Source organism: Pangasianodon hypophthalmus, chromosome 12 (genome assembly GCF_027358585.1).
Source record: "Pangasianodon hypophthalmus isolate fPanHyp1 chromosome 12, fPanHyp1.pri, whole genome shotgun sequence".
Lineage (NCBI taxonomy): Eukaryota > Metazoa > Chordata > Actinopteri > Siluriformes > Pangasiidae > Pangasianodon > Pangasianodon hypophthalmus.
In genome coordinates, this window is record NC_069721.1 from 10,842,590 (window position 1) to 10,869,494 (window position 26,905).

Below are 26,905 nucleotides of genomic sequence, written 5' to 3' on the forward strand. Positions count from 1 at the left end.
CACGTCAGATGTTGACTGACACAACAGCCTACTGTATCTCGGATCTAAACACACGACACATCTTGTCCTAAAGCACACAGCCATCGCGCTTCTGATATTTCCCACAGCTTGACAACAGAAGCTTGGAGAGAGAGTCGATCTGGTTGCTATGAGGATCAGTTCAGTATCAGAGAACCACAGCGAAAATAAACCGGATGAAACAGTGGGATCAGTGCTGGCCTAAATACAGCATATTATAATATGCCTTCTGGATGTAGTAATGAAGCTTCTGCAAAGTGCACTGTGTTGTTAAATCAATCCCTCCCTCCCTTCTTCTTCTTCTTCTTCTTCTTCTCTCACTCTCTGGTTTCTTGGTATCTCTCATCTCTCTCTCTCATTTCTCTCTCGTTTCTCTCTCTCTTCTTTCTCTCTCTCTGGTTTCTTGGTCTCTCTCTCTCTTCTTTCTGTCTCTTGTGTCTTGGTCTCTCTCTCTCTCATTTCTTGCTCTCTCTCTCTCTTTCTCTCTCTTGGTTCTTGCTCTCTCTCTCTCTCTCTCTCTCATTTCTTGCTCTCCCTCTCTCTCTCTTTCTCTCTCTCATCTCTCTCTGGTTTCTTGGTCTCTCTGTCTCTCTCTCTCTCTCATTTCTTGCTCTCTCTCTCTGGTTTCTCTCTCTCTCATCTCTCTCTGGTTTCTTGGTCTCTCTGTCTCTCTCTCTCTGGTTTCTCTCTCTCTCCTTTCTGTCTCTTGTGTCTTGGTCTCTCTCTCTCTCGTTTCTTGCTCTCTCTCTCTCTCTCTCTCTCTCGGTTCTTGGTCTCTTTCTCTCTCTCCGGCTTCTTGGTCTTTCACTCTCTCTGTCTCTCTCTCTCTCTGTTTTCTCTCTCTCTCTGGTCTCTCTCTCTCTCTCTCTCTCTCTCTCTCTGGTTTCTTGGTCTCTGTCTCTGTCTCTCTCTCTCTGGTTTCTTGGTCTCTCTCTCTCTCTCTCTGTTTTCTCTCTCTCTGTTTTCTCTCTCTCTCTCTCTCTCTGTTTTCTCTCTCTCTGTTTTCTCTCTCTCTCTCTCTCTCTCTCTCTCTCTCTCTTTGGTTTCTTGGTCTCTGTCTCTGTCTCTCTCTCTCTCTGGTTTCTTGGTCTCTCTCTCTCTCTCTCTCTCTCTCTCTCGCACTGGTTTCTCTCTCTCTCTCTCTCTCTCTCTCTTTGGTTTCTTGGTCTCTGTCTCTGTCTCTCTCTCTCTCTGTTTTCTCTCTCTCTCTCTCTCTCTCTCTCTCTCTGTTTTCTCTCTCTCTGTTTTCTCTCTCTCTCTCTCTCTCTCTCTCTCTCAGTGTGACGCGCAGAGTCCGCTGTTGCCCGCGGTTTTGCTCGGAGGCTCTGCACGCGCACACAGCATCACTCACACACAGACTGCGCGCTGCGCTGAAAGTACAGTAAAAACCTTTCAGTGCGCTTGGACTGAACGCACAACAACCCCTGTGGACTTTACCAGTGTAGGTCCAAGAAAACTGGAAGAAAAGAAATCTAAGAAAAATGATGAAAAGCACTCCGCATGGGTACAATTTCGTCCTTACATTTCTGTTCTCTTCCACCTGCTAGCCGCTGGCACTGAGATCGGGAGCAGGATGAGATGGACGGTCTTGCTGTGGGAGTACCTGTTGGTGGAGGTCACGGCGCTGGTGTGCAGGGCGGATGGTGAAGCAGAGCGGCGGCTCGAGGGATTCGTCGTGCTGTCGGGCTCAAACGGCTCGGAAGAGAGCGGCGTGTCCGAGAAGCCGCACACGCAGGACGAGTGTCGCGGCTACTACGACGTGATGGGTCAGTGGGACCCGCCGTTCGTGTGCCGCACGGGCACCTACCTGTACTGCTGCGGCACCTGTGGCTTCCGCTTCTGCTGCGCGTACAAGAGCTCGCGCCTGGATCAGAGCTTGTGCACAAACTACAACACACCAGTGTGGCTCAAAGGCCAAACGCCGTACAAGAAGACGGACCCGAGGCACGATCCGACCAAGGACAAGACCAACTTAATCGTGTACGTCGTTTGTGGAGTAGTGGCCATCATGGCGCTCGTCGGGATTTTTACCAAACTTGGACTGGAAAAGGCGCAGAGACCTCACAGGGAAAACATGACTCGGTAGGTTGAAAGTACTTAACTGGGAGTTTTTGAACTATTGCCTTCTCGCTTTATATGAGATTTGCGTGAAAAGGCGTGATTTCAGACTAGCGCATAGTCTAATGAACTACAAGACGGCGGAGTTTGACAAACTGCCGTGTTCGCACTCCCTGCGTCTGACTGATGATATAACACTTCATCTTAAGACCCCACATTGTCTGTAGTCGCATTTAGGACTAAATCATCTGCTTACACACTTACACTCGGGATAAAGTGCTAGACCAGAGCATAACTGGAAGAAGACCAGGTTTAAATGAGGCTTGGCAGCTGGATGAGGCGAGTGTGTCTGATGTGCGCTATGGGACACATGCGCAGCTACTACACCACCACTGCATTTCTCATTACGCGCTCTGCACTTTCTTATGAGAAATTCAATCTTTTCCAAAACTCAACAAGAAGGTTATAAAACTTTTTTTTAAGAATCCAATTCAAGGCATTCGTATGCTATTGCGTTCTGCGCACCATTCTTTCTTTACGCACAGTGTGTTGAGCTTCATGTTGTGAGCAGCTCGCCAGAGGAAAAGCCTCACCAGTCCACTGCTTTGTTTAATCATGCTGAACTGAAAAAAAAATGGCATTGAGCTGCTAGATATAATTTGGGATGCTTTTGGTTGATTATTTGTGGTTAGTATAGTTTTAACAGTTTATCATTCTTTGGAAAAGTTACAGTTTGGAATAGTTGCCTGTCAATAGTCCATCCAATCTCGCCTCCATCAACATCACATCCCTCGTAAGGGTCTCTTAAAGTCAGCACCTTGGACAGCAGCCACACTGTAGCACTGGGGTGTCTCCTAACGCAGGGATCATCCTTCTGAAGACCTAATATGAATTCAGATATTATGACACCTTTGTTGACATGTTACCTGAGAAATATCGTTCTGTATGCTAAAATGATCTATTTCTAAAAATCTAGTATATCAATTACAGGAAAACATCTTATTTTATTAAGATAAGAAAGTAAACAAACCTTATTAATATGTCTGATATTGCCTAAATTCCCCATATTTGCTTCCACTCATCATTCTTTTTCTTAAATGCCCTTTTGGAACCGGATCAGGCCTTTTTTTTTTTTTTTTTTTGGACATATCAGTAGGAAGGTAGATCTCCAGCAGGAGAGCTGGTGACCACTGTTATCTGAGTTGCACATGGGAAAAGTCTAAATATGCTAATATAAGCAGTCAACTTTCGAGGCACGGCCCATATTGCTCACTAATTGAGTAAAATGTTTGTTCCCTGACAGAGCTGTAGCAAGTGTGATGCAAGGTGCCTGTCAAGCTGAACATGAAGAAGCCATCGGAAGACATGCACAGAACTATGACAACATGCAGGCGAGGGCAAACAATATGCGTAAGTCACATTTGGAGTTGCTTTTGCCTTACCATAATGTTTCGTCAGCTGTGCAGGAGCATGAGGCAGCACCACATTGCTACACTTCAAACATGTTTATATGTCTAGGTTGAGATGGAATTACACAATATATAAGACATAATGAAAAAGCAAGGTCCTTCAACATGTCCTCACATAAGGCCACAAATGAAATACAGCTCAAACTGTGTTTGAATATACAGACTTTTATTTTCTCTGGGTGTTTAAAATGAATGTTTCTCTATTTGTGCTCACTTTTCTAACCCTTAATCTGTAAAATTACGTTTAGAGGAACAGAAGTATTGAGTGTGAAAGCATATTTTATGGTTTGGTGGTTTGGGCTGCAGCTGTGGTTTTGTGTATTGTGATTGTATAACACTGGAATCACGCAGCTCAAAGTGAATGGCTCATTGTGGAGTGTTTAAACATATCTCTAATTTAATCTCCTTCCATGGTGATTACATCATTCCTTGTGTGGTTATTAAAGGTTTGTTTAGAGGGAACCATTTTGGTTTACACTGAGAATGTAAGACTGTAGTTTGTTTTCATTTTGTTTCATCACTTAGATGATGACACTCCAAGCAGCAGTGTTTATTGCAGACACTTAATTCCGCCATTTGTAATGTAATAGCTGTAAACTCTTTTTATGATCCTTATTTTACAGAATTTTATTAGCATTTCTCTTCATTTATAAGGTATTGATTAAACTTTATCAAGCCAAGTACAGTATGTAGGCTATGTATGAGAAGCCCAAGGGATGCATGCAGAATAAACTGTGAAGCTCATGATGTGTTTCTTACAGGCTTATTGTATTTTACTTAAAGTGTGTGTGTATGCGGTGACTAGTTTTTAAACACTGGAATTCCAGAAGGTTTTTATTCACAATCATATGTTCAGATAGTGCAACAGAGCTTTGGGACATTATGTAGGTGGTACAACATTAAGGCTATTAAAATTCTCATTAAAACTCTTGATTACTTTACTCAGTGTATGGCTTAATTAATTGTCTGTTTCACATCAACTACAAATAAGCCCTCAGGTATCTGGGTAATACGAGTATATTTTAGGCCTGTATTAAAAGGCAAGGACAAGCACAGTGTATTCAGAAATCACTCACTATCAAAGCTAAGATTAATAAAGTAGAGTGACTCATGTTGAGTTGCATTATTCTCTCTGACCTGTTCCTCATAGCCTCTGTACATGATTATAATGAGTTAACCTGATAATCAAGGGACATGCTGTTACAAAGGAAAACAGTGATCTAGTTATTCGATCTGAATGTCAAAGTGTAAGTTACACACATCCATTCATGCTTTTGTCATTCTACTCTTCAGATCCATTCTGGGCTTTTCTTGTCCTACATTTCCAAGAACAGGAGCTCTTAGGTGATGCCACGAGAGAAAGCTCCAGCATAGATGCCGAACAAATAAAATCTTTCATGACATCTTTAGACATTTTAGACAAAAAGGAGATGATAAGCCAAAATGTGAAATCACTGTGTTTAATGGAAAAAAGGACATAAAGAAAAAGAAATGTGTTTGACATCAATGCAGTGCATTGAAAGTCAGCTCTGAATTAGAACCCTGATTGCACAGATCACAGATCCAATTTTCACTTTCAGAAAGAGTGCTTGAAAAACCCTGAACAGATTAAAAATGTGTGCCTCTAGCAGTCCTTCTCAGTCTTAATTATTTCAGATTTATTAACAATAGTACTCATTCCACATGCTGATCAGTTGCATCACTGTTACAGCCAGACAGATCTGAAATTCTTTTTGCTTAGTCCAGAATATCAGAATGTCTACAGAAAAATAGGAATTCTTTTCGTGGATGAAGCCATAAAATCCTCACACAGTCAAAGAAAACAGAACAATTAGAGAAAGCTTCTAAGAGAAATTAGAGAAAGTTTCTAATGCTGTCCTAGGGAGTTGTTATTTCTTCCCAATCTTTTTTGTTTATGTGTATGTGCCCACACACACACACACACACACACACACACACACACACACACACACACACTGTTTTGGGGGTTTATTTCAGTACCTTGGCTAAAATGAATTTCCTTAATACGGTTTCTAAATGGGCCTATTATTTCTCATTTATTAGCGCCTTGTGCTAGCAGACGTCTGGAATCGATCAGTGTCTGTAATCATCTGAGATACTGGAGCGAGATATATGTTCCTAAGACTGAATCCATAGCAAAATCCTCAGTGCTAAACTAAAGCTTACTTTGTGTATTTGTATTCAGCTGGACTTATATAAGCTTTGTATGTGTTGATTTACCAAGGTGAGTGTTACTTCAGTACTGGGAAAATTTAATTTTTGCGCTTGTATACTTACAATTTAGTTTCAGTGTCTGTTTTCTGAAAGTGGCTGTTGCGCTTTGTAAGGATTATCTCTTATTAATTGAGTGTTTTTGTGGTGCTATTACAATAAGAGTGTGTTTGGTCATTGTGATTTGCAGGTTTTTATTATTTGTAAGAGGGACATTAAAATGATACAGTTGATAAATGTCAGTTAGAGACAGATTATGTACCGCTTACCACTCATGTACCACCTTTTTTAATATAAAATGTATAAACCTGGTTCTAAAAGTGGCAATGAACATTTTATTTGTGAGCTCTCTGAAAAGGTTTATGTATATGATTTGGTGTGGCAGTAGTAATGAATGCCCTAATATTCCATATAGCAAAAGTAATTTTAAAAAATTAGTAGTCTTAGCCAATTTAAATGTCCTCAGTGTGTTGTTAAAAATAAATGAATAGATTTTCCCTTACCATTACCAGAGAGAATGATCAATTCTTTAATTCAGTAAGATAAAAATATTCATAATGTAAAAGGACACAACACTAAAAAATCTAGGTAAAAAGCTGTTTCTTTACACACACGGCCGTTGTGATGACTGAAAAATGAAAAAGATGAGGAAATAGATTAGAAATGGGAGCATGATGATTACCATGGCAAGCACACTACAGAACAATGGAGAATAGATTAGCAGAGTAGAAGGAATGCAAAATGATCAGGCTCAGTGACTGTACAAAATATAAAGAAAATGAAAAGGAAAGAAATGAAAGAAAGACACCTGATATACAGACAGGTAATAACAGGTGATAAATTCAGGGGGAAGAAAAACAACACAAGTTGTCTTAGTAATGTCTGAGCCAGTAGAACAGCTCCAATGGGAGCTGTCATATCTTCTTCAACTCTCTGGAACTGTACTGGAGTGATAAACACCAATCTTTCAAAAAAATATTCCTTCAGTTGGTGTTTTGGTAGTGGACAGACAGAATCTCTCAGAGGTAACTGTAAAGGCCATAGCATATAATTTACAGCATTTTCATACTCATCAAACTATTCCCTAAGCCCTTGTGCCCTGTGGATGGGAACACTGACATTCTGGAAGAGAGCTTCAGGGTAGAAAAGCTTCATCATGGCATAAAGGTAATCACTCAGAATAACTTTGTACTGATTTGTAGTGACCCTCTCCTCTAAGGGGATAAGTGGACCCAAACCATGCATGTTAAAAGACAAAACCTTTTTAAAAAAAAAACTTGTGATCAAGTGTGCATCTTTAACATCAAATTCCATGCCAATGTAAGATTTGTATTGTGGTTATATTTTACCCTTGGAATATGCTGTCAGAAAAGTAGTGGTTGAAAACTTGTGGTAATTAATGCAACTCTTTATGAACCACTGATAACTGATTCTAATGAAAAGGGCTGGAATGTAAACCAATCCTTCTAAGTGGTTTTCTGACCACTGTGCAAGTCTTTACTAGACAACCCAAAATACCAAACCTTATATTTCCTGACTGTGAGGATACTTATACATCTGGATCTCCAGTACCTGTGTAAAGCTATACCGTGATAAAGAAAATCCAAAAACATTACATTGTTAACCAATATAGATGATGATGTCACATGAAAAAAGCATTATTCTTATGATCAATAACTCTTATATCAATAATTTAATTAAATATGGCACAAGTTTTATATAAGACTTTTTTTTCTTTTAGAACAGTCACATCAGATGGCAGTTTTAAAAGAATATTGCAATCTTAATTTCTATAAACAAATAATTTAGGCTGTGCATTGCATCCTGCCCTTCTCTATTGAAATATTCTGTTATATATTAAACACCTTGCTAAAAATGAAATACCTTTTGTTCTGGGTTTTATGCCTGTTATATCATGAAGTTTTCATACAGTTTCACACCTGTTTGATAAATATGCCTTTTTTTAAAGCAATTTTCATTCTGAAATGCATGCTAAATAAAATACTAATACCTGGCTTTTGTGCAATCCCCAGCCATATTAAACATGTGGATGGTTTATAAACTACTCTAATTTCAGGCAATAATCTTTATTCTGTGGAAGGAGTTGAGTTTCTTGCTAATAAGTAAGATATTGCTCATAGCCCTAGGTCTAGAGATGAGCAGAAATCACAAAGAGGGATTAAAGCTCCATTAAGCTCTCTGAAATTCCTTATGGTGAGAAATCCTCCTTAATCTTTAGCCTTTGTGAAGGACTTCTCATTTTCTCACTGTTCCATTGTGAAGAATCCATGTGTTCTGCTCTTATTTCTCAATGATAACACTTCATATATAATCCACTGGATGGCATGACCTCTCTCTCTCTTTTTCTCTTTCACTCTTTCCTTTTTTCCAAGGCTACTGGCTTTGGGTGAAAACACAGTGTGTATGGCCATGGCAGCATATCAGCCCTCTCTCCTGAGGGTCTGTCCCACCCTGATTACTGGGCCATGGTTCATGCTGCTTGAGGCAGGCAGCATATTTCTGTTGGTTCACTGAGCACAATCACTAACACTGCCATGCTAACATGACAGGAGCCCCCTGCTGGGAGTGTATTTGGACCAGCTTGGTCCACACTCCTGGAGAACTCCATCGAGAAATACTGGCTCCGAATTTGCACCCGGAGGACAGGCTGGCAGTCTACTTCCTCATGGGCCGCCAACACATTGGGGGGAGGGACATGTGGTCAGATGATGTGCGTCACTGAAACAGGGGCACATACAGGTCTAGTACTTGGTGCCAGTGCTAATTTTATTTCAGATGCAAACGCTGCTGTTGTAACAAGTGCTGTTGTTATTGAGAGTACGCTAAAATTTGAAGGAATATGCAAAAAGGCTATGAGATATAAATGAATTGGGGGGACTGCATAAGAAAATCCAAGTACAATCCATGCATTTCTGTCTTTGGGGTGTGTAAACGAAAGGTTTGGTTCTATGTACTAAATAACAGAAAAAGAAGTATTATTAATGTGGGGAATTATACCCTGGGGGAAAAATAATAGTAATGTGGGGAATTATACTTTGCCCTTTATTCACTATTTCCTTCTGTCTCATGCATATATGCAAATGCACTATTTGACTATCTGTAGATCTCAGACGCTGTCTCTGGAACTCGTGCAGACACAGATCATGAAGTTAATTTCTTTCAGGAGCATTAAATAGGATTTTAGATATGGCATCATTCTAGCTTCCTCCATGACTTTGTAGTTATTATATGCAAAATTGTCAGATACAAATAACAGTATTAGTCATGCTAGTACAGGAGTAAAGCACTGTGCTGGAAGAAGTATTTAACTAACACTTTACCATTTCTCACGAGCAACACCAGGAAGAATAGCCATCCAGAATGACTATTCAGAGAACCCCTAAGAAGTTGAAACCAGTCTGAAACAAAATACATTTGAATATTTAAATTGACCCAAAATATTTTATTTGTATAGAGCTTTTAACAATAGATGTTGTCATAAAAGCAGCTTTACAGAAATCCATAGATTTAGATCTCTAATTAGCAAGCTAGAGGCCACAGGGGCAAGGAAAATGATGACATGAGGAAGAAACCTTGAGAGGAATCAGACTCAAAAAAGAACCCATCCTCTTCTGGGTGACACCAGATAGTGCGATTATAGGTTATTACATAATACAGTTGTATTGTAATATTATTATTGTAATACTGTCTGTTTTCTTTAATATTTGTAAAACATTACAGATGTTAGTTAATTTGCTTTTAAGGGAAAGAGTCTTGTTGATTAGCAGCACATTTTCCTATGGTCCAGAGATCAAAACCTCTACTGTCCCTAACCGATATTTTATTTGCAGTTTAGACCTCATCCTTTTAAGACCAGCTCCTTTCCAATTTCCTTTATAAACCTCAATTATAAGGTCTATTATTATTATCGATCAGAACCTGCTGGGCTCCTTCTTCTTCACTTTCCTCACATAAAGCATTGTGTGCATTGTCACTGTATACACACACACACACACACACACACACAGAGAGAAAAAAATATGCATTTCATTACATGTAGTATTCTGCAGTGAAGGAAGTGACAGATTAATGGATTTTTTCAGCAGAGCATTTAGCACTGTTAAACTGTTTATCATTTCACATGACAGAGACTGGAATAATTTCTATTATCTGTCTGTTCAGCTCAGACTTTACGTGGACAAAATCTCACCATCACGGAAGATAGGGAATTTTGTAGCATATTGAAGATTTTAGAAAAATGCCTCCTCAAAATATTCCTCCTCAAATTACTTGTGTTCAATATTAGTAATTAGTATTAATGAGATGATCATGAATATACCTACAGAATATAATGCATATAAAACATGCCATCTCTGACTGAAGATACACCAAATGGCCAAAAGTTTGTGGACACCTGACTGTCACACCCATATGTGGGTCTTCCCCAAACTGTTGCCTCAAAATTGGAAGCACACAATTGTCTATTTATGCTGTAATATTACAATTTCCCAAATCTGTTCCAGCATGCCAATACCCCTGTGCACAAAGCGAGCTCCATGAAGACATGATTTGTCAAGGTTGGAGTGGAAGAACTTGATTGGCCTGCACAGAGACCTGACCTCAACCCCTCTTAACACCTTCAGGATGAACTGGAAGCATCCCAGGCCTCCTGCCCTGACATCAGTGCCTGACCTCACTAAAGCTTTTGTGGCTGAATGAGCACAAATCCCAACAGCCACACTCCAAAATCTAGTGGAAAGCCTTCCCAGGAGAGTGTAGGTTATTATAACAGCAAAGGGGGACTAAATTTGTGAAGAGATGTTCAAAAAGCACATATGGGTGTGATGGTCACATAGTGTATAACATGATACATTATATAAGAATGAGAAATAAGTACTACACCATTTCCTACGAGCAAGGGAATAGCACAGGTTGGAGTAAATGCATGGCCATACCTGCATTTTATCAGGTACACTTACCATATAGTTGCATTTTGCAAATGTACACTTACTGATTTTGGCATATTTGTATATCAGGCACAGCAGCATACAAAAGTTTTTAAAAAAAACTCATCACTGCTGGTTTGAGAACAGTCATTCCACCAAAAATACCCAGCCAACTGTGTCCAAGTGCGATTAGACACTTATCATTCAGGAAGGCCAAGAAGATGATTTCCATGTGTACTTACAAGATGTACCAACAAGGTAGGTTTCTTTAAGAAAGTGGACAGTAAGTATGCATAGAACACAGCAATGCCGCTGTGCCTGATACACTTGTACCATAGTCTCTTAAAACCGATGGATGGGATAGAGGTTGCCTGACAAATTTGTGGACCCACAAAGTGCACCTATAGGTTAGGGGTGTGTGTGTGTGTGAGTGAGAGAGAGAGAGAGAGAGAGAGAGAGAGAGAGAGAGAAAGAAAGTGAGAGAGATTTCAGTAAGAGCTCAGTTCCAGGTTCTTCAAATTTAAGGCAAATTTCTTCAAAGTAATCTTACTGTGTTATCTGATTTAGGTTAAATTCCTAGGGGGAAACACACAAAAGATGATATGATATGGTAACCAAATATCCATCGCTGAAAATGTTTTGCTTCAGATCAGTCAGTCATATTACTGTTGTATGCACATGATATCACCATATTTCTGTCTTAAATATTAAGCCTTGAGGAGTGATATCTGCAGGCAAAGTTTCTATGTTCTTAGTTGCCGAAAGAGTTTTAATCTTTGCTCAAGGGCATTTTCTGGCTCCATATGGGTTTCCCTGCTACAAGATTTATTTTTTCCTCAGAAGAAATTCATGCCTTAGTATCAGTGGTTTTTTTTTTGTTTTGTTTTGTTTTTTACTAGCAGATCCTCTGCCATGGAGAACTGCTTCTTGAACTCGGTTGCTAAGGCACTATCCCTGGCCTTATGAGCTTCCAGAAGAGAAGAGAAGAGTAGATGCATAGTACTCAAACAGAAGATATGCTACAGTGTGATTGCTTTTCAATGGATACATAAACTATCATTATTGCCAGTTTGCTTTGTGTCAACAAAAATATAGGCTCATAAACAACTAAAATCACAGTGCACATTGTATCACAATGCTGCAATAGAAATGTGCCCTATTATTGGGAGACCGTAAGTTCAAATCCCATTGATGCCACAGCCATCTGTGGTTGGGAGTCCAAGAGAGCATAATTGGTCATGCTCTCTGGGTGAGAGGGATTGCATTACACTCTCCCCAGTGAGCTCATGTATTCAGAAGAGGACAGTTAGAGATTTCCTCTGAGTGTGTTCAGCTGCCCTGTGATGAGATGTGGTGGTTGGCTTCACAAGTCTCAGAAGAAGCACATGCTAGCTTTCACCCTCTATGGTTCGTAGCTGTTGCGTGATAGGGACCAGCTAGCTAGTGGGTGGGAATTGATAAAGGAATCAGGGAAATCATTGATATGAGATTTACAATGGAATCAGAGTATTCCATTATCAAAAGCCAAAGCTGACACCATACATAATACAAAGCTGCTAACTCTGATATTAAAAATCCTTGCATATGATTTTCATTGTTTGCAGATGAGAGCATTCTGATCTATCACTATATTTTTCATAATGAATAGCAACATTACAATAGTGATATCTACTGGAATCAATGGGGAATATTTTTAGAATGTATTGCAATTAGCTTTCTTTTTTTTATTATTATTAGAAATTTTAATAGGATTTAATAGGGTCTATTTTAACAGGGTTTAATGGCGTTAATATTAGAGATGAAAGCAGCATTTCTAGTCTATTAATTTTATAACAGTCCTGTCTCATTTCATTTAAACTATAAATTGCATACATTACCAGATTTTCTTAGTTCACTGTGCCTGGTTTAGTAATCCTACAGTATGTATGACAAAATGTCACATAGAATTTAGCCACACACGCTTGTTTGTCTGTTGGTTAATACCCTGGTATAAGCACAAAAATAAACATCACAGGGTGGGCAAGATAAGCCCCTGAGGAGATAATACTTGGCATCTTGCAATCAGTGTGCTGAAATTATTTCTGCGCTGCCTGCATTTTGCTAATGTCAGAAACAAGTGGAAGACTTGGGAGGAAAAGTTCTTTCTGATGTGGAACGGAAATCACTCATGGGCCCAGCTGCCCTTCTCATACTATCATCGCTGAAGATGTGCAGCTCCCAAAATATTCTCATGCATCTTTAATGAATTTCTGGAAAGGTGTCTCATGGTTGCACTGTTGTCTTGGTCTTTTTATGGTCTGATTTATAGCAACCTTGACATATTCAGTCCCAGTAGATGATCATATGGTGAGCATTCCAGAAACTATGGGTGGTACAACAGATACAAAGATAAACTGCACAGAGGTCAAATAAATTGGCATACCCTAGCCAGGCAGTAGTACGACTGACCTGAAGTGCCATAAGATAAGCAATTGTGGACAGTGAACTCAGTGCCACCAAAGAGGGCAGCCAAAACAAAATAAACTATAGCATATGCCCTCCAGGCAGGGCTGGGCAGGACTACAGTAGCTGGAGGCCACCGATTTCCTTATGTACCCCAGCAGGCATCATGTGGATGGAAAGGATAAATATAAGTATGAAGGATAAGTGGTAACTGTGCATTTTATTTTTAATAATCTCTCTCCCTCGGATGTCTTTGCTGATGCCTCTGCAGACAAAAGACCAACTGACTCTGTATCTCCTCAGTCCAAGACACTCAGGAGTTGTATGTCTGTCTGAAAAACATTACTGAATATCTACTGTGAACCCACTACAAACAGGCACAGCAGTCCCACTGCAGGATGTGTAGGTTCCTAACTAAGCTAGTTATGGAAGATGATGTGGTATGTATCACCATGTGCATAGGGTGGGAAAAGCACAAAAGGACCCAAATTCTTAATCAGAGCCTAGTCTGGAGAGGCCTAGTCATTGATACCATTTACTAGCCAGTAGCCAGTTGAAATCCACTTTGAAATAGGAAGACTGACCACTGCTACAACCCAATTCAACAGTTGCAGGATACCTATACAGTTCAGCAGATAAACCAACTTCTTTGCATGATGTGCCACTAATCACACTGGGATTTTCTGTCACCTGCCCAAGTAATCAAGGGGCTAACAATGGAGCACTAACATGTTTTTTTTTAAAAGCAGTTGAAAGGCTCTACAATAAGTGGTAGCGACTAAGCACTACAGACTAAGCACTACAAGATCAGCCTGTTGATGGTGTGGGGCTAGAAATAGGAAGCCACTTTTCCTAGACCCTGAATGGAATAAACTCCAATGGAGCAATGCAGCAGGTACCAGCAGTGGATCCCAACTGCTTGATAAGTTCCTCCTGGCAGGAGGAAGGCCCTGGCTAGTGGGTTTCAGCCTCAAGCCAGTGTGCACCCTCACAATGGAGAAAACACTGATCTGAGTGGTGGCGGGTTTGTGTAGTAGAATAAATCATACATCCCACAGTGCTACTGTTGCTGTTCCACCAGGGTGAACCATGTCCAGGATTTTCCTGGCTGACAATTTTCCCACCCCAGCTTGGGACTCATCTGGGACAACTGGTTGAGGATAATCAGAGAGAGGAGTCTGACTCACAAGGTTTCAAAGTATGCAGCCCCACATACAGGAGCAAATCTACCTACCAGACCTGTGAATTGCAGCTTTGTGGCTAGGTCATGATGCTCATGCCAAATACAAAGTGCTAGACAGACTACATGGGGCCAGGCTAATAGTCAACCCAGGATAGTCACAGGACCAGAGATACAGGGACCTCCTTGTACCACAGGAAAAGAATGTGGAGACTTTAAAGAATTTATCTTGACTCAACATAAAGAAAACATTATTAGTTTGGCAGAGTATTATCACTGAACTCTCCCCCTTTCACATCTGACCAGGAAATGCTAGCCAGAGAGAGTAAAGTGGACTCTGGCACTAAGTCCACCTTCTGCTGGATAAAGGAAGCCGTTACATCTGAACCAGTGCCCACAAATTGTCACTACTATTTCAGTCACTTCTGTCCTGCAAACAGAAGTGATGAGGGGCTGTAGTAGCAAAGCACTCAAAGATCAGCACCATGAACAATGACTTCACTACCACTTAGAGAATTACCAAATCATAAAAAGTATGCATATTTCAGGCTGGGATAGGACAACACACAGCTAGATGTCACTGATTTAGCAAGGCACCTCCATCTGACAGTGCATGGAGCTTAAAATAAGTATACTGCTTCTACCAGGAGAAGATAGGGATAACAGTTAAGTAACTGTAGTCATAAACATTGCACTAATCCTGCTCTTAGTTGTTCACAGATTCCCCAAGGAAGCCAGCAAGGCGATGAGAATCCAGGCAAGTAGAGCAAAGTTGCTTCACAATACCGACATGCCATATTCCTTCACCAGAGCCCCCACACTGAGCGGACTAAAGCACAATATAACTCACCATTCCTTGCACTATGCAACTTGCAAGTTCTTAATTGAGGTCTGAACCCCTGAACTGCAATTGAATGAATTGTGTGTATCATTTGTTTGTCTCTGTGTGTTTTCTTTGAACAAACAGTGCCATATGAGTTGTTTTATAAATTCTTGCTTTATTTCTTGCTTTGGCTTTAAATTCTGATTTTCGTCATTGCCAATTTCTAACTACTAGCTAGCTAGAGTTCCTCTATCACACAATAGCTACCGACCAGGCAAGGTGAGGACTAGCATGTACTTCCTCCAAAACACATGAAAACAGCCCCCTGTCTTTTTTGAACTGCTGCTCATGCTATATCAAAGGCCAGCTAAACACACTCAAAAGAAAAGAGCTACCTGCTACATACAGTACATGATGCTAACAAATGCCCAAGATATGTTAGTGCCACTCTGATTGACAGGGGAGTGAGTAATGCTATCTTCCCCACATTGAGAGCAGAGCCAATTATGCCTGGCTGTGGTATTGTCAGGATTCAATTTCATGATCTCTAGACTATAAGGCAAATGCTTTTTTGTTGTGCCACTTGGGAGCCCTTACCACTGCTTACAAATCCTTAGGTGAAGCAAGGGAGCGACATACACTCATAAACCTGATTCATCACCAGCCTAACAAGCTTTGATGGATGGCTCATCTCAAAGAGGTGACATTTTACAAATCAGCATTTGAAATGGAAATAGGGTACATACATGTCTTATTTTACGTAGTTGATGGCTGTCCTCTTGAATCAGGTGCATCCTGGCTTTTAGACACACAATCAGTGGTGTTTGTTTCAGTTTGTTTATTAATGCATGATGGACATTACAAATTTTATAGCAGCTACAGCCCTAGATTACATCAAGTGTATTTTGCCGATATAATTTTATTATGTATGACTCAGAGTTTGGAGAAAAACTGTATAACCTTATATTTGTTTGTGATGCTTTTTTTTAAAATCTTGTTTTATATATTTTTGCATAATTTAGATTTTATTTTTTCTTATAATTTTTTCTTTTATTTTACATTGTCTAATTTTGATACTGTTTCAATAAACTTGTTTCAAGTTTTTACAGGGTCCTTGCGTAAATGGGAGCTCAACATCATTGGCCTTATTTTCTATACAAATAAATTTAATTTGTTGTTGTAGTTGTTGCTCTTCGGTTGGCATTAGCTAGTTGTTGCTATTCGGGTGGCATTAGCGTTACATGAAAAGCTGGGGTAATTCCAAGTATTTGGGCAAAAGAATCATTTTGTTAGGCAAGGAGAAAGTGAGGGGCTGCTGCCCCAGATATCACACAAGAAAATATGCATGCATAGCTTAAGGCGGTCTAACTGAAAGCCTCTTTTCAGGCTGATAAAGAATTAAAAAGGTAGTGGTAGAAGAAAAACAGGGTTCTGAATTAGGAGAAAGCTTTACTCGTTCAGGGTTCAGAGCACTACTATTTGCACATACACTAAGTTGGATTAAGTAAAGGGATTTTGGACAGGACTTTGATTACTACTGCAGCACAATTATTTATGGACAGCACAGAGGCACGGCAGGTAACATCGCCACCTCACAGCTCCAGGTTTCCTTATCAATCCTGAGCTTGGGTTACTGTCTGTGTGGGATTTTACATGTTCTGGATTGGCTACTCTAAACTGTACGTAGGTGTGTATTCCAGCCTCGCACCTCAGTGTTCCTGGGATAGGCTGCCCTCACTATGACCCTGATCAGGATAAAAAGCAGGCTGAAGATGACTAAATGAATTATTTATGTTATTTATATTCATACCTCTGTGTCCCTGGAGGACAGCTGGGTAGGCCATGGCACTCTCACCCCCACGGCCCGGGTTCGAAACTCCCAGTGTGGGTACCAAGCCCGGATAAAATTAGGGAGGGTTGTGTCACGAAGGGCATCCGGTGTAAAAACTGTGCCAGATCAAATATGCGGGCCAATGATCCACTGTGGCAGCCCTTAATGGGAGCAGCCAAAAGAAGAACAACAAGAAGAATATATTCCCACCTCTGTGATGAGGAGATGAGGAGGAGCTTAAGCAGGAAACTGGTGTAATTAAAACCTAACTGAATTATACCATCCACCACCCTGCTTGCTTGTGGTAGTCCATTGCTGCTGACTTCCATATCTGTGGGTCCTAATATGGCTGTATAGTCCAATAAATGATCTGCACTGTTTGTTGCAGAAAATGCAGATTTGATCTAGGTTTGCTTTTGAAAGAGTCATGTCCCTAATACATCTATTCTTGCTTTCATTTCCTATAATATATCTCATGTCCCTACAACCTTAATTCTCACGTTCACATTTGTAGTATATCCCCCTACATGTATTTAAAACTTTTTTAAATGTATGTAAGATATGAACCTTCTGGTCATGAACTCACATAAAAACACATTTCCAGCTTTGTTCTAACACCATTTTAAGTTGTGCTGAAAATGATGTATTGTCAGCTTTTGCTCATATCTGAGGTTTATTGGAGCATGTTCATTTGGTATTCTGATTGATTGTGCTGTCAGAGAGAAATTGCTTTGAAAATGAACATAATTATTAACCACCTGCCCCAAAGTTGTTGCTGTCTTTTGATCTTGCAATTCTGACTATCACACAATGTGCTCATCATCCCATTCTTTTTTTTATTTAGATCAGTGTTCAGCTGTGGTTACTCATCTATGTACACTGGGGATTTTTTTTTGAAATATGAATAACTAAATTATCCGATTAGTAAGATCTCACCTGCCTGTTACTCTATTGGATTGTGTCTTTGTCATTCAAGGATATTCTTCATTTGTGGTGAGAAAAGACAATTTGATGGTATCACTAGCTACTATCATAACCAAACAAATGATACAATAAATTAACCACTTCAATACTTGTTAAGTACTTGTTAATTTTTTAATAAATTAATTACTTGCAGTGTGTGTTTTGTTAGTCTGCCTGTCACAGATAAAATGAGTTTAAAACACACTTCATTGCCTTTGGTCTGACAGTCACAACTGCACGCTGATTGGCTTGGATTGTTGCACAGGATGTTTTTTGTTTGTTGTTTTGAGAAGCAAAGATATACTATTATGCAGAAATGAGAAGAAATGAATTAATGACCACATGGAGTTGGTTATGAGGACATCAGTGTTTGTAGCACCAGCCTAACAAACCTCACACATTCTACAAGACCTACTACGCTGTATCTCTATCTGATATCCATGTGTTTACTGTAGAAACCACTCTGTGCTTAGGGTAAAATGTTTTAGTGTGTCTTGTAAGTGCCTCAGTCTTAACCATTCCTCAGAAATCCCTGTCAAAATTTCACCTCAGCTGTAAATCAACAGTTTGGGCAAAGTGACAGCCAAATACTGCGTCTAAAATAATAGTGTCTTGTTTTTCAAATAGACAAATGTATGAATTTGTTCCCTACTTACCATATTTCTGGTGTCCGTTATTTTGTGGTTATTATTTTTGTAGTTATTTACTATGGATGGTTTACTATATTATTAACCATAGTGCTCTGTATATCCAGTGCACTATCACTGCACTTTACTTCCATGCAGAAGTACCACAGTGCATAATGATAGTTCGAGTAGCCCACATAATATTGTTGATGTTCCAACTGCTTATGCAAGGGCATGTCAAGATAATGTATTTGTGGTGCCCTCTCAAGTAACTGTTGTATGAATTTGAACCGTGTGTCTCCTTTTCTGCAGATCTATATAGTGCTGTATGCATAAGTGAGTAACTGTACAATTTTCATGAAGTCCTTTACCTTTCTTTTAAAAGTGCCAGTTATGAATTGCTGAATCCATTCTGATAGAAGCTGAATACGTATTTCACTTCCATTCACTTCCATTGATTGCAAACACTGTGTCCTAAGCATGTGGGTGGTGCATACCATGTGTCATATTATGCATCATAAATGGAACAAAAAACAGATGTGTTCACATGACAAGAGACAAGCATGAGGATAAGATGATGTAGAGGCAATTTGCAGTTGAAAACTTGGGAGGAAACTTTCCCTGTAGAGATGAGTCAGTTCCAAACACAAAGCAAAACACGCTGAGATATAGCAATTGAACAAAACCAAGCATGGGATCACTCCCACTTAGCTGCTACTTTTGTCAATTTTTCAAGTGAGTAGGCTGAGAAATCTGTGGTGAACAAAATGAACAGCATGTAACAGCAGCGATTTTGTCCAAAGCAAAAGTTCTTTATAAAAATGTGTTGTTATTGATGTTATCTTGTCACTTCAGATATTCTAAATTCTATCAGGTTTTTGGTTTGGTATGTAATTATTCTTGAATTGCACACCTCATGCTTTTCACCACATAGCTGAGTGATGGTTTAGGCTCCACTAAAAAGAAGCAAGTTATATCACATCCAAGTTCTCCGACTTTTCCCTAATAATGTGAGCTCTTGACTGTTGTGCCCCATCTGTAATTTTATGGCTTGAATAAGAAAATGTTAAATTAACAATTTTTCAAACTGCCAAAGCAAATTTGTCTTGATAAATTTAAACAAATAAAATTTATTTAAATTAGAGAGCCATACAATGTTTCAAAATATAGAATATTGAAACATTATTCAGATGTGTATTTCCTGATTTGCATACTCTTTCTTTTTTGAACAGCCCAAAGGTGTCCTCATTTATGGAACGCTATAAACTAGGTGTTGCAGTGCGCATCCCTTGAGGGCAGAGGATAAATAACACAAACTAAGCACTTTTGCCCAAAGAGACATCAGTCAATATTTAATTGTGAAGCTTGAAGTGTCAGGGGGAAACACAGCACTAATATGAAGGTAATGAATTTATCTATCCTAAGATGTCCAGTTTTGCAGTGTTGAGAAGCAGTGTTGAGACATGTTGAATAACGTGCTAAGGAAAGAGGCATAAACAGTTTCCAGTTATGGAGGCAAAATCCATTCAACATTGCTGCCTTTGTTTACTCTGTGAAATACTGTGTCGTATATCGTATTTGAGTGTACAGTCTGGAGGTGGATTCAGCACGTTGACTGGTGTTGTGTGACTCATTGCATGGCGCTTGGCGCCGACGTTTGTCAGCAACCCTGCAGCAAGGCTAAGTGATTAATTAGTCACAACAGGAGCTACTCGCTGACAGATATGCCAGACAGGTTACACTGCTTTGATCGTCATTCACTGCTGACAATCTATCTCCACCTACCAGAGCGAGGTGAGTGTTGAAATCACTGGAGCCGCCTGCACGTGTGTATCATTTCTTCATTTGTCTCCGTCTGTGACTGCCACATTAACGGAAGATGGCCTGGTGACATTGACCGTGTACATGCAGTGCAAGCTTCAATCCACTGGCTCTTTTGTTTGTTAATCTGTCCTTTAGGAGCACATAATGCTGAAATAATTGCCTCTGCTGATCTGTGATCTGTGTGTGATCTGTGAAGTTTTCAAATACTGGTTCTGAAAATCCCTGTGATATTTTTGTTGCCCTCTTTCTTTGTCTGAGGTAATAAGATCCCCAAGGTGATGTTGTTAGGTCTGAGAAGAAAGAAATTTAGACCAGACCCAAACCTCTATTCCTAACAGTCACAAATAATTCTGACGTATATTCAATACTTGAAGTCTAGGAATGATGCAAGTCTCTAACCAACTTGCACTTTCTCTTTTTATTTCAGAGGGAGCCCAAATGCACAACATGAGCCAGGCCCACCCCTATCCTGTCCTCAGCCAGCTGGCCCATGTGTACGAGCAACAGCAGCCTGGCAAAGAACTCAATAAATACGCCTCACTAAAGGCTGTTGGTAAGGCCAAGATATAGTTAACACTCTTTGGAAAAGAGACCATAACCATATAGCATGTTTCTGAATTGAAATCAGATTCTGTATTACATACCTGTGTTATATATTCTTTACCACAAAATGCACTCACAGAGCACTTTATTAGGAACACCTACCAATTCATGCAATTATCTAATCAGCCAATCGTGTGGCAGCAGTGCACTGCATAAAATCATGCAGATATGGGTCAACAGCTTCAGGTAATGTTCACATCAACCATCAAAATGGGGGAAAAAAATGTGATCTCAGTGATTTTGACCGTGGCATGATTGTTGGTGCCAGACAGACTGGTTTTTCTATAACTGCTGATCTCCTGGGATTTTCACACACAACAGTCTCTAGTGTTTACTCAGAATGGTGCAATAAAGAAAAACATCCAGTGAGTGGCAGTTCTGCAGAGAGAAACGCCTTGTTGATGAGAGAGGTGAGAGAGGTTCGAGCTGACAGAAAGGCTACAGTCACTCAGATAACCACTCTGTACAATTGTGGTGAGCAGAAAAGCATCATAGAATGCACCTCACATAGAACCTTGAGGCAGATGAGCTACAACAGCAGAAGACAACGTTGGGTTCCAGTTCTGTCAGCCAAGAACAGAAAGCTGAGGCTGCAGTGGGCACAGGCTCACCAAAACTGGACAGCTGAAGACTGGAAAAATGTAGCCTGGTCTGATGAATCTCAATTTCTACTGAGGCACACAGAGGGTAGGGTCAGAATTTGGCATCAACAGCTTGAACCCATGGACCCAACCTGCCTTGTGTCAACAGTCCAGGCTGGTGGAGGTAGTGTAGTGGTGTGGGGAATGTTTTCTTGGCACACTTTGGGCCCATTAATGCCAATCAGTCATCACTTGAATGCCACATCCTATTTGTATATTGTTGTTGATCATGTGCATCCCTTCATGGCCACAATTTACCATCTTCTACTGGCTACTTCCAGCATGATAATGCACCATGTCACAAAGCAAAAGTCGTCTTAAACTGATTTCATGAACATGACGATGAGTTCAGTGTTCTTCAGTGGCCTTCCCAGTCACCGGATCTGAATCCAATAATATCTGAATACACCTTTGGGATGTGGTAGAATGAAAGTGCGCCTGAAAAATCTGCAGGAATTGCATGATGCAATCATGTCAACACGGACCAGAATCTGAAAGGAATGTTTCCAATATCTCGTGGAATTCATGCCATGAAGAATTGAGGCTGTTTTGAGAGCAAAGGGAGGCCCTACCCAGTATTAATATAGTGTTCCTAATAAAGTGCTCAGTGAGTGTTCATACTCTATAATGCATGTGTGCTATAATACAGTCTCATTTCCTTGCTGTATTGTAATTCCAGTAGTTTACATGAGAAATAGTTTATTTTATTTCAGTTTCACCTCATTCAGGTTTTTTTTCAGACATTTAGATATAATTTCAACATTTCAATTTGTGAACAGCCAACTAAATCATAACTGCATTCAAGCAATGCATGGCTCTTTCCCAACATTATGATGTATGAGTGTCCCATCGTCTCCCACTTATCTCTGCATCTCTTATTTAGCCAGAGACCAATGGAAAAGAGTATCATTTGAGCATGAAGTGTATTCAGTCATGTCACTGCAGGTGTGCTTTCCTCCCCTGTTGCAGCTTACAATGAGTGACACACTGAGAAATCATTTAAAAGAGAAAAATGGACACCCTGGGGTCACTGTTACTATTATTTATTTATTTATTTATTTATTTTAATTGCTTTTCCCTGAAAATTCCCAAAGTAACAAAAGGGAGCTGACAAGCAACAGTTCTACCAATCAATAGTTATCTTTGCTGTGCCTTGAATGCATCTCTAAGGTCACCAGGTATTGAATTATTTTCCTTGGATTCAGAGAAAAAAAGGAACTAATAAAGGAACACATCAGGAAAGGCATCCTCAGAGGATAGCTTTTATCATTTTATGGCAACAAATCTCAGGCCACATACCACTCTTAAATGAATCAAAAACCAGGGCCCTTCCATTCAGCCTGTATGGCAGCTTGGTATCTGATCCATTTTTCTGTTGTGAGTCCAACAAAGGCCAGTTTATGTCCCCACATTATTTAGCAACTACAGTGAAACTAATAAGAAATGTATGTAGAGTGAAAAATATAAGTCACAAAAACACAAACTGGGAATTTAGGGTTCCAACATCCGATTTGAAAATGGTGTAGTATTTTGGTTGTAATTAGAAATTAAGCTTTATGCCATTGCTTTTGTGAACCAAATAAATAAATAAATATGGGCTTATTGCTCCTTAAGACCTTTTGCAATTAGTAGTCGAGTTATGTTTTAAGAAATTTAGTGTACTGCAATCACTTCTGACATGCCGTGGAAAACAGTATTTATTTATTTATTTATTCATTGCTGTAAAGCCAGCCAAGCTTATTTCTGTAAGTACATAGTTGAATTGTGTACTTTGGTGCCAAATGACCCTGCCAGATGCTAAGCAAGCATTTGATTACCATTTCCCCTTCTTACGGAACTGACCTATAACTATTTTGAATGAGATGCAGATGGTATCTGATTTTACTGCATTTTCTGTTGCCCAGATTCTTCAAATCTCTCTAACAATTTGAAAATCCAGCTTGACTATTGCTATCTTGAATATACTTACATACAAAAGAAAATAATCTAGACTACAGCTTTTAGACAGCATATACAGCCTGCCATGAAAAAAAAGGTTACACTTTAAATATTAAGCTACCTAAACAAATGTTGAAAATCACTCAATGTATGAATGCAATAGACATTTGAACTCCATCAGGGACATTTGTCTCATAACTAACAACTCTGCCTCTGAGAGTGAGACATGCTCCAGTGGGAAAAAGTCCGCTACAACCAAAGTCTCTTTCCCTTTCCACAAGACAAATGAGCCTGAAAGGTTTATCTTCAAGGACATTAAAGCAACCAACCATCAAACACAGACTGAGAAAGTCACAGCAGGATTTACAAGTGTGCTGGGCTTTCGAGTAACAATTCTATGGTGATCATGAATCATGTGGTGAAAGGAGACATCTCTCAACAAAGCTGGACACTGCTGAATAGATCAACTAGTAAAACTAAGCTCACTGCGCCAATGATACCGTTGGCTTGCTCAATATCATTTGAGACCCATTTGAGCTTAATTGAAATCTCTTACAGGCAATCGAAGATGTGTTGAATAGACCAAGCTGATATTTGTTTGGAACCCCCCTGCAAACAACTTTAATTGAAGACTTTTATAAACGAGTAAAACATGCCATTAGTGTTCCAAATGGAGGAGGCGCAGTGTGAGCACACACTCAGACACAGGCGTCTCGTTGCAATGAACTGCATGACAGATTAAAGGTCAGAAGAAGACATTTGATAAACAAATGCCAGTGAGAACATTAGAGCCCTCGGGGTGGCCGTGTTAGCCCTAGGATCCTGACCATGCAGCTGTATTGTTCAGGAAGCAGACTTATAGATCAATGAGCATTTTTACTATAAGGATTTAATGGTCAATGGATTTCAGAAGCGTCCTGTGACAAACCAGTTAATGTTATGACATGAATGATGTGAAATAGAATCACATTAGTGAGCAGGCAATGTCTGTTGGGGTATGTAAATATAACCTGGAATAAGGCCTGGGCATATTCAAGTAAAATACTTGACAAAAACAGCAGTGACAAAAGTAAAAGTAAAATACTTGGCAAAAACAGCAGTGCCGATCTACTGTAAATCTGAGCCTCGAGCACAGCTCAGTTGGACCCACCATCCCTCAAGATACAAGGAAGACATGCATCAGACTCTTCTCTGTCCTGGCATTCAGGTGGTGGAATGAACTTGCTGTCCGAACAGTGGAGTCACTGATGGTCTTCAAACAAAGACTAAAGATCTCCCTCTTCACCAGGCACTTGAATTAACACTTCTATTAAAAATATCTCTCACCTTGTGTGTTTTCTTTCATGTTGTACTAAAGTCTTCAAGTAGGGATTTAGCTTGATGGAATTCCTACTCCCTGACCTAGTGAACTACCATGAGGATGTATTTTTAATAGATACTGCAAAGCACTTCTGTAGGTCACACTGGATAAAGGCATCTGCTAAATGCTGCAAATGTAAATGTAATTATTTTTTCACAACTGAATGATCCCTTAAAGAATGACCAAATAATACAAATTGCTTTCTAACTGCAACTTTGTGTATCCTCATGCATAATTCTTGTCTGTTTTGCTGTCAGCTTCAAAAGTCAACGGGGGCTTCTACAACAAGCAGCACTGCCACTTGACAGAGTTGGGAGCGAAGGGCAGCCTGCCCCTCCACTTGACAGAGTTGGGAGCGAAGGGCAGCCTGCCCCTCCACTTGACAGAGTTGGGAGCGAAGGGCAGCCTGCCCCTCCACACAATGAGGATGGAGCATGTGGAGCCCACTGCCTCATATGTCACCGAGATCCCCATCCCCAAGCAGAATGAACAGAAACCCAAGCCCACCAAGCCCCATGTGCCACATCATCATATGGCCTACAGCTCCAACACCATAGCCAACCCAGGAATGCTGAAGGCGTGGGAGGGCACAGAGACTGTGGGTCGGCGCAAGACCTATGGCCCCAGGAAGCCCTGCATGGTGGGTCAGATGAACGAGCTCCACACTGCCCGCAGTCACCACTACCTACCCACACAACCATACTTCATAACCAACAGTAAGACAGAAGTGACTGTGTGAAGGAATGACTTGTCTCTGAAGGGCTCATCAGTCTTTGTGAGCAGGAGAAATGGATCATTATCCTGACTGTAACCTTCACTCTGCCCCTTGGGGAATGGAGGCGTAACTGCAGACGTGAGCTGGTCACACCATGATCGGCCACACAACCAGGCGGTCAGCAAGCAATGACAACAGCTGAACCAGGAACATTCCATTGTTTTTGTGAAATGTTCACTATAATTTATATCCATGCCAATGATGATATGTTTGTGTTCAATCAGTGAGATAATAAGCAGTTTTAATTAAAATCAATCAGAAAGGAGTCAAAGCAAACAAGCAATAAAAGCAATCTAATAAACTGACAAAAGAAGAATAATTGGGAATAAATGTTTACTCCTGTAATTAAGAGGAAATAAGTGCAGTGCTGAACCCAAAGGTTCAAGGGCTAGTGTGGCATGTTGAGCACAGGGCCAGTATTCCTTACAGTACCACAGCTGATGTACATGATGTCTCTTTAGCACAGTTATCTCTCATATGCTGCTGAGACTAAGATCATACTTATTGCATCTAAAAATATTTAGTGGCAGATGCCTTATTTGAAGACATCCCGGAAAGACGTGAACTGTTATATCACGGACTGGTATTTTAGGGCTGTACCTTTCATTTTCATACTAACAGTCCTCACTGTGTGTAGAATAACAAACTCCCAATTCATTCATTTACTTTGTAACAAGCCCCCAGAAATGTCATTCTTAAGAAATGGTATAATCTCTTAGACAGCCAGTTTCTGCTGTATTTGTTTCAGAGTGCCATGAGGTAGCATGTGAACTGGAGACTGTAGAGTAAAAAGCACTGTTAACTAACATGATCGCTCTGCTACAAATTGTGCCTGATGGCTCTTTAGCTTTGGAAATGAGTATTTGACCTCCCTTCAGTATAGTTAAAATGTTTTTTTTTAATGTGTTGTATTGTATCCTCTTGAAGGCATTAAAGCTTATTGTACAATATTTCTTCATGACAATAGATGTATGTGCAGCTAAGTTGCAACCACTGGGTTTTAGCACTTTTATTTCAGTAGTGAGTAGATTGGGGGAGGCTTTTTTTTTTCCACACAGACCTTCTGGTGAAATTGATTTTTAAAGTATATATATTTATACTCTTGCCAGTATATGTATGCAAATGATACAGTACATTGTGCCAAGAATTAGCTTGTTAAAGTTGTGTTTAATTTTA

The 26,905-nt window shown here is 40.0% G+C and overlaps 1 protein-coding gene across 1 annotated transcript; it reads left to right on the plus strand.

Moving 5' to 3' along the window:
- The first annotated feature begins 1,276 nt into the window (after positions 1-1,276).
- shisa9a (shisa family member 9a) lies at positions 1,277-26,905 on the plus strand. The gene is made up of 4 exons (XM_026915487.3): positions 1,277-2,100; positions 3,380-3,486; positions 20,840-20,965; positions 25,212-26,905. Exons 1-4 carry the CDS (start codon positions 1,592-1,594, stop codon positions 25,691-25,693), a joined length of 1,224 nt encoding a protein of 407 aa, XP_026771288.3. The 5' UTR covers positions 1,277-1,591; the 3' UTR covers positions 25,694-26,905.

Excerpts from the sequence above, each read along its gene's own strand:
- shisa9a (XM_026915487.3), top strand. The coding sequence starts at position 1,592 with ATGAGATGGACGGTCTTGCTGTGGGAGTACCTGTTGGTGGAGGTCACG. Across the intron at positions 2,101-3,379 it reads CACAGGGAAAACATGACTCG|AGCTGTAGCAAGTGTGATGC; the intron begins GTAGGTTGAAAG and ends GTTCCCTGACAG. Across the intron at positions 20,966-25,211 it reads CGCCTCACTAAAGGCTGTTG|CTTCAAAAGTCAACGGGGGC; the intron begins GTAAGGCCAAGA and ends TTTTGCTGTCAG.